This window comes from Meles meles, chromosome 8 (assembly GCF_922984935.1).
Source record: "Meles meles chromosome 8, mMelMel3.1 paternal haplotype, whole genome shotgun sequence".
Taxonomy (NCBI): Eukaryota; Metazoa; Chordata; class Mammalia; order Carnivora; family Mustelidae; genus Meles; species Meles meles.
In genome coordinates, this window is record NC_060073.1 from 280,689 (window position 1) to 291,844 (window position 11,156).

General features: G+C 58.7%; 1 protein-coding gene across 3 annotated transcripts; it reads right to left on the reverse strand.

Annotated features, from left to right (window-relative positions):
* Nucleotides 1-2,443: 2,443 nt before the first annotated feature.
* LOC123948921 lies at nt 2,444-8,715 on the reverse strand. 3 transcript variants are annotated; one of them, XM_046016120.1, is made up of 4 exons: nt 8,531-8,715; nt 7,847-8,115; nt 4,982-5,074; nt 2,444-3,678 (listed from the first exon to the last, which is right to left on the reverse strand). In XM_046016120.1, the coding sequence occupies exons 1-4, from the start codon at nt 8,713-8,715 to the stop codon at nt 3,113-3,115; spliced, it is 1,113 nt and encodes a 370-aa protein (XP_045872076.1). In that variant the 3' UTR covers nt 2,444-3,112. The 3 variants fall into 3 exon arrangements, with proteins under 3 accessions (XP_045872076.1, XP_045872075.1, XP_045872077.1); XM_046016119.1 differs by having other exon boundaries at nt 7,847-8,118; XM_046016121.1 differs by lacking the exon at nt 8,531-8,715 and adding an exon at nt 5,491-7,374 and having other exon boundaries at nt 7,847-8,522.
* Between the last annotated feature and the right edge of the window lie 2,441 nt (nt 8,716-11,156).

Here is an 11,156-nt window from a genome sequence, read left to right on the forward strand (position 1 = left end):
CGGCGGCCCTGTTCCTGCCGTGCCCAAGGCCGCCTCCGACTCCCAGCTGGGGGCTGCTGACCGCAGGGAGACAAAGCCTCCCGGAGTGCCCAGCTGAAACCCTGCAAGCAGGAAAAGCAGGAAGGATGGCTGCTCGTCCTCACCTTGGGAATCTGCCCTCCCAACCCCAGTGGCCTGGGTGTGATGCCGTTGTGGAATGTCAGGGAGACTGGTGGGGTCTGGAGCCCAATTCTGGAGACGTCTCCAGAGCAAAGCTGGTCTCACCGAAGCGCGGGCGCAGGCCTGGTGGGCAGGAGGCCCTGGTGCCGCTCCCTGCCGCCCTGGGTTGTGAGGAGTGAGTGATGACAGCCTTGGGGCTGGGGGAAGACAGGTAGGGGACGTTCCCGGAGGACGGCCGTTTGCGAACGGAGACCCGAGACCTTGGGGGAATGTCACGCTCCGCCTGTCCCAAGAACCTGTCAGTGGGCTGACATTTAATTTTATCCACATTTCCTTCTGCCTTTGTTTCCCACATCAGATGTGGCCCAAAGACACTCAAAGTCTCACTGAGGCTTCTTCTCAGAGGCTCACAGACAGGTCAGCGTCCCACGTTCTCTCTGGGCCGGTCCCAGATCTCCCCTGCCCCCTCTGGTCTCTCTGGCTGACAGCCCCTGTCCAGGGCGGGGAGCTCCCCGGGCTCAGGCCCCTGCAGGGGAGACTTTCCCAGGCTGAGCCCGTGCTGCTGGGGTCGGCCAGACGCTGGGCCTGGCCTGTCACACAAGGGCCCCAGCGTGGGGACCCCAGCCCCTGAAGTCCTCACCCCAGGGACAATTCTGTCTCCTGAGTGCTGTCCCCCAACACCTCTGGCCGTTACATTCCCACTGGTTTCTGTTTTCTGTCTTAAGGAGCAGAGAGCCATCGCCCCTAACCCTCCACCGGCCCTGGAAGAACTGCGGGGACCGAATTCTCTGGGCTCCACTCACCCTGACAGACCCCGCAGCAGAAACAAGGGTCATTTGTCCCTTTGGAAGCCACAGCTTTCTCTGCCGTCCCTCCAAGGACAGTTGAAGAAAGCACGGCTGTCCGTATTCTCACTGTTGGCCACCATGAGCACGAGTCCAGCAGGCAGGCCAGGGAAGCCTTGGGGCCTGAGGCTGGACAGACCCATGGAAACGTCAGCCCAGACCTGTGGCTCTCAGGTGCGCTTACAGGACAAGCTATTCCCGAGGCCGGAGCTGGCCGTAGTGCCCCGGGGCACTCCCCTCTGCGGCTGAGGAAGGTCAGAGCCTCTGCACCCTTCCCCAGGCAGGGCAGGTCCCAGGAACCAGGTGATGGACCATGTCCCCAAGCCATGCAGTGTCCGCTGCCCTGCCGTGTGTCTGGAGGGAGTCATCGAGACGGGGACTGGCAGAGGTGAGACCATGATATGGGGGCCCAGGCGCAGGTGGAAACGCCTGCAGAGTGTGGCTGAGCGGGGGCTGTCAGGACAGGAGCTCCAGGCTCCAGCGGGGAAGGAGCCGAGGGGGGAGTCGCTGACCTTCGGTGCCTCAGTGTCCTAGTCTCTCAGCCGGAGATTAAAAATAGACCCAAGGGGGTGACGGTCCCGACAGTTAACTTCTGTGGAGCGCGGGGAGCTCTCACTGGCCTGTGGCCAAAGCTTGGCGGCTATTCTTAACTAACACGCGGCCAACCGCGCACAGGGCAGAGGGCGACCGCGGGACCCAGCCCAGGCCCTGCCCGGTTCCACTCTGGCCCCACCCGTAATGGGCCCGATCCCAGCTCCACACGCACACCAGCCCACTCTCAGGACAGGCTCCTGGGATCTGGCCAGCCCTGTCCTGTTTAGCTTCTGTGCCCGCGAGAGGCGGCGGCCCTCTCCGTGCAGGAAGGGGGTGGCTCCCGGCAAAATCTGGGAGAAACGCCCATAGCCAGGAAGCAGCAGCGGCAGGACAGCGCTGGGAATCTGAGTGCCACCGGCTCGCGTGGAGAAGAGAGGTCCTGAAGGACGGCTCTGGGCCCCCAGGGCAGGGGGAGAACCTGGCCTAAGGGGCACCTGCTGGACAGAAGGGGTGGACGGGAGCGGGCCTGCTCTAGGCACTTGGGTCCAGCATCACTTCCCTGGACAAAGCGAGTCCCAACGTGCCAGTCAGTGAAGGCCAGTACGGTGCGGACCACAGTCCTCGCTCAGCCACAGAGCAGCCTGGTGACCCTGACCGCATCACGCCTCCTGTGGCCTTCAGGACGGAGACCCAGGTGCGACCCTGGCTGGGCTCTCCTGCCTCATTTGTCCTCACCTGCACGTGCACTGGACGGTGGCCACAGTGAAGCTGGCAGCCCAGGCCCTCGTGCGTGTGTCAGGGCCCGGGGTATGGAGTGGGCCCAGGGCCAGGCAGACGGCAGTAGCCAGGCCCTGCGAGGCTGGTTAACCGTAAAGATAAAACCGTGAGCTCTTTTACCAGCAAAATGAGTTTATTTTGGGATGCGCAGAGGATGATAAGCTGGGACAAACGAGCTACAGCAAAGCCACGGGCAAGTCCCCAGAACTAAGGAGAGTAAAACTCTTAGAGAGGAAGGGGGCGGTCAGGGGCGGCTGTGAATGAGAAGTCCACCAGAGCAAACCGGGAGCTGGAAGTCTGGGGCTTCTCCTTGGTGGGCCTACTGCCTGGCTTAGCCGGCAATCTCGCCTCCTCCTGCAGGGACGGGGAAGTAGTGTCCTGCTACAAGGTTGTCTCTTTCTGCCGGCTCGGCCGTTCACTGCTGGGGCTGGGCCCGAGTGCTCTGCCTGCTGGCCTCCTGACTCCGCTCTGTACGAGGTCTCCTTATTATCATTATCTGCACAGAATGATTGTTTCTGTTGGGGTGCAGGTCCGTGATCATCCGTCTTACACGATTCCCAGCACTCACTGTAGCACAGGCCCTCCCCTGTGTCCATCCTAGGCTCCCTGTCCCTGCCCCAGCCGCCAGCAGCCCTCAGTTTGTTCCCTGAGATTGAGTCTCGCTCTCTGGTTCCGGCTTGTTTCATGTTTCCTCCCTTCCTCGACGATCCGTCGTGTTTCTCCAGTTCCTCAAATCAGGGAGATCCTGCGATCATTGTCTTCCTCCGATTGACTTATTTTGCTCAGCACGATGCCTGCTAGCCCCATCCACGTCGCCGCAAATGGCAGGATTCCGTTTCCCCTGATGGCTGCGTCCTCTTCCTGTGCGCCCGGACCATGTCTTCTCCGTCCATCTGTCTGCAGGTGGACATCCGGGCTCCGTCCGTCCGCGGGCGGACATCCGGGCTCTGTCCACAGTCTGGCTCTTGTGGACGTTGCTGCTCTAAACGTTCGGGCGCGCGTGCCCCTTCGCCACATTTGTAACCTTTGGGTGAACACCCTGCGCGTGACTGCTGGGTCATGGGCAGCTCTGTCTCCACTTTCGGAGGAACGTCACATGAGGTGTCCTTTATTCGGGTCCACGAGCCAGAGAGCGGCCTCCTGGGACCGGTGCTTCCGAGCACACCGGCTGGTGCCTCTCGGGGGCAGAGCGATCCAGGCCTGGCCGGGCCTTGGTGGGTGGGCCTGGCAGGGGAGCCAGGTGAACAGATCTCGGTGTGGACACCCAGTGAGATGGAGTGAAGGCGACCTCGCCGACGTGCAGTGGAGGCCGGCAGAGGCGCCCTCCCGCCCGCCACGGCCTCCTTGCAGCCCTCGGCCTTCCCTGCAGGAAGCAGCCGCTGTGCCCATCCGGACTGCCCAGCCAGTGAGGGCAGAGCCCAGCCAACAAAAATCCCCACTTACAGCTCCCAGGTCTCTCCTTGGGATTTCTAGTTTACAGAAGCTCCCCTGCCCATCGCTCCTATAAAGGAGCATTTCTCCCCTCTGTCCTGGGAAACTGTCTATGGTTTCGTCATAGCTTGCTTGTCCCAAACTGCGTTTTTCTACTGTTCCTGAATAAGTCCATTTTGCTAAAGGCAGTTTTGCTTTTAAGGAAAACATGACTCGGTGTCAGAAGTGGGATGCAGGCGCTGCCCCCAGAGGTTCTGAGGCTGCGAGCAAACAGGTGCCAGGCCCCACAGACCCAGTCGGGCTTGCAGCTTTCTCCCCGAGCCTGGGGTCGAGGGCGAGCTCTCTCCTGGGCTGTGTTTTGAGCTCTCCAGGCTTCATTCGAGAACTTTAGATGGCGTTGTCCTTTCTCTGAGTACTCACCTGATCTTTGGTCTGACTCCTTCTTAGAGCCAGGCTGTCCCTACCGGAACTGCACTGTTTGGAAAGTTTTCTCTTCCCTCTAGGGAAAAGTCTCTCGGAAAGGGGGTCCCGGGGATCAAACGCTTTGAGGACACCTCTGCCCCCACACTCCCACACTTCTGGGGCCCCAACTTGCTCTAGGTTTCAAAACTGTGGTCCCTCCTCACGTGCATTCTTAACTAAATGGACGGACTCCACCAAAAGTAATTTACACCTTCGATGGCCATGATGGGGAACGCGCCATCTCCCCCAGTTCACTCTTCTCACCACTGAATCGGACAGCCATGTTATTTTAGTTGGTACCTGGAGGCTTCCAAACATTTTAGGGTTCAAAGAAAGTTTGCTCCCCTCTTTGGTTCGTTAATTTAGAAACAGCATTTTCCAAAGAGGCAAACAACTGAAAGAAGTCAACGCAGCCTCTGAGTCTGGCCCTCCTCACCTCCTTTGTCTCTGACAGGTCCTGCGCTCAGGCCCCGCCTGTGGAGCCATTTTCCTCTTCCCTCGGCACAGCCCCCACCTCCCTCACACCCACCGCTCATTCTAACCCTCCGCGGAGCCTCCCTTTACCTCCAGACTCTCCCCACCCACCTCCTCCGTCTCCTGAGCCTGTTCACGCCTGCCGCTTCTAAGGTTCACTCTGCTGGGGCCCAGTGAACACCAATTGCTCGTGTTGCCTGGACCAAAGCTGAATTTCGAGCCATACTGGAAGAGTGTCCTAAAGGGACTGAGGACCCCCAGAATCTGCTGTAGAACCTAACATGGTCGTTCAAACTTACTGATCTGATTTCTCAGATTTATGTCGATGGGTCCATATGCTTGCCGGTGAGGGTCAGGCCAAACGCTGGACAAAACCAGCCCAATGAGAGTGCCTGAAAGGGATTTAGAGAAACAGATGCCTGAGTTTGGGCAAAGTACTAGAATACTCGCTGGAAATCTCCAGATGTTGGGGAAGGGCATCAAAGAGATGTGACCCTCAGTGGACCTGTGACCTGGACCCCAGCACTTGGAAGCTCCTCACTCCGTTCCTGCATCCTCGGATCATGGGTTCCCCTTGTGTCCCCCCCGCCACCCCCCACAGAGGCTGCTCCAAGGACGCGGCCTTGAGAAGGTGATGTGGTGTGGTGTTGAGAACACGTGCAGGGTAGACTGGGCTGAGCCCAGTTACGGCCTCTTCATACATTTTTTAAGATCTGGAGTCAGATGTGGGGATCCAGCCGTCCCGCTGCTGCCCAGGACAAGCCTTGTATGTCAGTTCCCTTGATGATGAGAACGGACACCTACGAACCTGGAGTGGCCGCCTCCTCAGTCTGTCCCTGCCCTCCGCCAACCGGGGCAGATTTGGGATCGCACCCGGGAGCTCCCGAGATGGCTGCCGGCAACATCGAGCAATTACAGGACCCTTTCCTGAGCCTGCGGACTGGAACAGACTCGGGCTTGCTCGGAGAAGCCTGATGAAGCTGTTCGTGACCATCACGATCGACTGCACACGGTCTTCAAAGAAAGTTCTTCCTCTGGATGCTAAATCCCCCCCAGGTAGCCCTTAACTCCATTACCAATGAGCCGAACCACCATCTTACAGGAACCCTTGTCCGCTCCGGACTTAGTTAATTTGGAAAACCAGCGCACTGGCATCCTAGATGACTCACCTAATAGAAAGACCACGACCACTCTCCATTTTCACCTGCAGCAAAGGTCGGCCCCTAAACAACCAGCCCCAACCCCCCGCCCTTGACGCTATTGCAAAGGGCCAGGGCACCGGGAAAGGGTCTGAGCACTGCAGCCAGCCTTCCCCGGTGTCCTCCTAATTCCTGTTGTTGGCGCTCCCACCCTCCCTGATCATCAGCGGAGAGACCATTCTCCAGATCGGGAGTCAACCTCTCTCTGTCCTTCTTGACCCTGGGGCTCTACTCTCGGGGCCCAACCCCCTGCGGTAAAGCAGCCTCTGCCTTGAAGGTCTGAGATAGTTCAGATCTCAGGAGGTTCCTGACCCCGAGCCGACTCCCTCCGGTCGAGGCCCTTTGAGGGAAACTCGGGTTTTTCGCCTCAGTTCCTCTGCGTCTACTCCTTTACTGGACGGATATTTCTTAGAAAAATATCTTTTTTCTCCCAAAAGAGGGAAACAATTCTAGAATTCGACAATTGTAATCAAAATCGAGAAGCAGGGATGTTCCCTGATTCTTTGGTCTATTTTTTATGCTCTGCCTCTGATGGTGTTGGGGCCGTCTGGGGACGCCGACGGTTAGTCCCTATCCGATCAGCTACCTTCTTCTTTACGGCAAAATCTTCAGCTGATGCTGGCGGAACCACAGTGCCCCTCCCAAAAGGACTGAAGCAGGTCCCTCAGAACTGCTCCTCAGGACGAACGAGTTCCCTGTCTGTCAGGAAGCCTTCACGCCCGTCACCGAGGACAGCGAGGCTCGGGGCCTGGTTGTCTCTTGCACTAGTCCCCGTGACACCCTAACCTACCTGGGGGAAAATCCCGCCGCTGAGGACAGAGGCTCGTCTGGGTCCTCGGAGCAGCCACGAGCGTCGCCCTGCACCCCTCCGTTCCCGACCCTCACGTTGTACAGACAGTGACTTGCACCGAAAGAAATTTTTCACCGTAAGTGACCCAGGAGGTGCATCTCCCGGGGTTCTGGTGGTGGCGGAGCCAGGGCCCTCCCGCGCTCACTGGGGAAGAACAGCAGTGCGTCTGGGCCATCGTGCCCCGGGCCTCTGCGGCCTTGTGCCCCTCACAAACCTGGAAGCTGACGCAGACAACAGAAGTTTCCTGCAGGCTCTGTTTTGTTGCCGTTCATAGATGATTTCATTCTCCGCTCCCCTGCTCAACTCTCTTCACAGGAAACGGCAGCCGCCTGTCAAAACTTTCAGGCCGAAAGGGAGACCGTGGTCTCCAGAGAAAAACCCGCAGGTCAGACTGTCACGGCATTCCAGCCCAAAACCAGGACTGCCCTTGGACCCAGACGAAAGCCCTCACGTGTCCACTCATTCTGGCAATTTGTAGGACGTTCCTCTTACGCAGCTTTGTCTTGGTTTGCTGGTGGCTCTCGTCCAACAGATGGCGCAGGAAGTGTCGTGTCCGATGCGCCCTGGCAACTCCCGTCCCACGTCTTTGAACGGCACCGGTGCTCTGGCTGCGTCGGCCCAGCCCCTCCTTCCAGCCGGTGCCCTAGCCAGGGGTAGAACCACGGACAGTCGAACCTATGGCTGGCATGTCACTGGGGGGGGGAGCTCATGATCTGGAACAGTCTGGAAACAATGAGCTGTCCTTGCCTCCAGGGGCCCCTACGTGCAGAACTTATGAAGTAGCACTCCCTTGCCAGTGGCTCTGGTTACTTTCAATATTCCCGGGCTCTCCAGACTCAACACCCTGGAGGCTGAAGGAAGCCACCCCACGGACAGGTCCACAAAAACCAAACCAAACCAAAACATGGCTCCCAAAGAGACCAATAGCCAAACCTCTGGTCCAAAGGAATATTCTCCATGATATGTGGAAAAACGGACCAACAAATGCCCACCCACTGATCCCAGAGGGCGAAAAACCAGATGGGAAATCTAATAATTGTTTCTTTGATAGCACTCTGGTTTGGACCCAATAATAATCCGACTGTACCAGAAATCCCAAAATTCCCACGACTTACCACTGTGCAAGCATTGAACCTGGCGGAATGACAGCCCTGGGGAGCCAGCGTTGGTGGAGAAACAGTAATAAGGCCACAGAAGTTGCCGACGTGCCGGTCCCGCCTGCCTGACGTGCAATGCGCAGAATTCCCACTCACACGAATGGAGCTCGCAGCTTCCCCATCCCCTGGAGATCAATACGCTTTCGGCTTCCGGCGCGGTTTGCTGTTCTCTCTCGGGCCCAAGTTGTCCCCGGCAGACAGGCCATGCTACTTCGGTGGCTAGGCTTCTGCTAGAAAAGATTATCCCTACCTGGGAACCCTTCCCAACCCACCGCGGCTCGGGAGTCCGTTTTACGGGTCAGGTTCCCCGACAGCTGCGTGCTGTCCCCACGGTTCTCCGCACTCCCACGTGCGGGCCACCCTCCGTCCTCAGAGCTTCTCAAAGGCGCGAGAGGCCGCGGTCAGGACTCAGGCAGCACAATCCGCAGGGGCAGAAGAGCTGCCATCGGTCCCACTGAACTTCAAATCCCTCCCTCAGGACTCACGCTCTCGCCCTTTGAGGCTGCTTGGCCCCTGCCTCCCCCGCCCCACAGCGGGTAAGAGGAGACAGGGCTCAGCACTGCAAAGGCCCAACTGCTCCCCTTACAAACAGCCATCTTTTCACTGTGTGCCCCCAGGAGACGGCGACCTTAAGTATCGTACCTTGCAAATTGGAGATTTTGTTCACGCGGAAAATCACCCGGAAGGGTTCTCTTCAACCTCTCTGGAAAGGCCCTTATCAGGAACTTTGAACCAACCCTGTGCCGCCAAATCCCAGGGACAAGCCTCTCAGAGCCACAGCACCCGTCTGAACAAAGCCCCGATCCCTGACTGCCCCTGCATGCCATCTGGTGACCTGAAAGTCAGGATTTCCTGGAGGGCTCCTGGGGAGCTCGGTCGGTGAGGCGTCTACCTTTGGCTCAGGTCACGATCGGGGTCCTGCGATCGAGCCCCATGTTGGGCTCCCTGCTCAGGGCGGAGTCGGCTTGCCCCTCTTTTTCTGCCGCTCTGCCCTCCCTGCTGGTGTGCCCTCTTTCAAATAAATAAAATCTTAAAACGAAAATAAAAAGATTTCCTGGAATGGCAGCAGACAACCTCTGGCCAGACACTTTCCCAAGGTGTCCGGACAGGCCTGTGGGCCCTTTCTTGCTGTTGCTGCTTCTCTCTCATGGAAAGACAATGTCCTTGTCTGCGTTTCCCAAGCTACTGAGAAAGAGAAAACCTTTTTAGATCACGGCCTTCTGGAAACAGCTTCATCATGATCTTGCAACAGATGAACTTTTTCAGCTGTTTTTTCCTGAACGGTTAGAAGTTTCAGAATTCACAACTCTTTCTTTCATCTGAATGAGTGTCTGGCTCTGGATTCCTATCCAAGTTCATGGCCTCTGAATTTGCAACCTTACAGTCTGTCTTATTGGATAACATTTGTTTCCAAACAGTTCTTTTGACATAACAAACTGTTTTAACACATCTTTGAAGTTTTGCTATTTTTCCAAAAAGTTCATCAGCTGTTGCTTCACGTTCATACCTGCATTGTATTTCCCCAAACACACCTGATTAATTCTTTCCGTGTCCTCTTGATGTCTTCACTACTCTGCTCTCATGGCAGCAAGTGGGGGCTTTCGGGAGCCACGTGTGACTCTGGCTTTGTGTTTGTGGGGAAACCTTCTCTGTAAGGCAGAATAAGGGCGGATAAATACAAGTTGGCAGCTTTCAGACCAAGGGTCCTAGTTCAGCACCGTCACGCAATTTGGAATTGCGGTGTTACTTCTGGTTCATGTGGTTATTTTAAGTTTTGAATTTTGTTGCCTCTCAAGCACTTGTGAAAATGATGTACTCAATACATGATCTCCAACGCTTATGATCCTGGTAAATACGGACTAGAGATGGGAAGTGCCTTGGAGGTCTCCCTCCTGACCTTCCTTGTTACTCAAATGTGTCCTTACGTGCTTTTGCACAGCTGTGCGCTTTCCCTCCAACATGGAACATGACAACCAGAAAAGGTCCTTCCTGGCCCCAAGGGACAAAAAGCACTAAGTCCGGAAAACCCGACTCTTGATCAGGAGCTTTCGAGGAATGACCGGGATCCAAAGAGGGAAATGTGAAAACTAATGAAAGGAAACTCTCCTGTAGAATGGCGTCAGGAGGCCAGCGCCCAGCAGCAGTGGTCACCGCCAAGGCCAGCAGGTGGATTTACAACCCCAGCAGAGGAAGCAAGATTTCCCCTTTCCGAGCCCAGGAGAGGCTGCGATGCCTCCCGCTCCCGCAGCCCTTCCCCCAGCTCCGGCCCTTCCCGGGTCGCTGAGCCGCCCTGCCCTCCGTTCCCAGGTTTGCTTTGGTTTTCTCGCGGCTGGCTCGTCCTAGGTCGCAATTTTACTGCAGAATAAACCCATTTTGCTTGCAAAATGCCCGACAGTTTCATGTTCGTGTGGCCAGCACGCATGAGCAGCAGCCCGGGTCGGGCGCGGAGGGCGCCGTCCAGAGGCCGGGGCCTTCACCGTGTGCGCGACCCTCACCGCCGTGCGGGCCTGGAGGACAAACCCAGCCGCGGGGCCCGCCTTCGGCCGTGCGGGCTCGCCCGTTCGCTCCCTTCGTGCAACGCATCGCGCGTGACTTCGGCGACGCTGCGCCCGCGAGCGCCCCGAGTCACCGCGGGCGTCACCACGCCGGGCCCGCAGCGGAGCGGCTCCCACGCTTGGCCAGACCGTGCGGGGTCCCCGCGCTCCGGGAGGGCCGCGTTCGGCTCCCGCTCGGCTGTCCCACGGAGGCTGCCGTCCACCCGCGCCCTGGGCCCCGGGGTCACTCCGCACGAGCCCGCGGGGGAGCCGGCCCCGGTCTTCCCGGCGGCTCGGGGGTAGGCGGGGGACGCGGACCGTCTGAGTCCCCAAGTCCGGAGTCCACGCCGCTCTGCCCGCGCAGCCCCGGGGACCCCTGCCCGCCCCGGCGGACCCCGCAGCCCCGACCCCGAGCCGCGCGCACCCGCACGCGGGCGGGCGGTGGGGAGGAGCCCCAGCCGGTCGGGCTGCGGGCTCGCGGCGGGAGGGTCTGGAGCAGCCCCCACCCGCGGCCCCGGGGACGGCCGGTTCCGGCTTCCCAGCAAGCCCACCGCCTCCTTCCCAGCAAGCACCGCTTCCCACCCGCGGCCTCGGAGACTACGAGGCCCAGCGTGCCCCGCGGCCCAGGCGCGCGGACTACAAGTCCCACAATGCACAGCCCACCCTTTCCTCGCCGCCCCTCGCCCCTGCTCTCCCGGGACCCCGCCGAGGCCGCGCCGCGACCCCTTCCCGGC

Coding starts and splice junctions, on each gene's coding strand:
- LOC123948921 (XM_046016119.1), bottom strand. CDS start 8,715: ATGGCATGCAGGGGCAGTCAGGGATCGGGGCTTTGTTCAGACGGGTGC. Junction 5,075..7,846: donor GGTTCAATGCTTGCACAGTG/GTAAGTCGTGGG, acceptor AATCCCTTTCAG/GCACTCTCATTGGGCTGGTT. Junction 3,679..4,981: donor AAATCTGAGAAATCAGATCA/GTAAGTTTGAAC, acceptor TGCTTCCTGCAG/GGAAGGCCGAGGGCTGCAAG.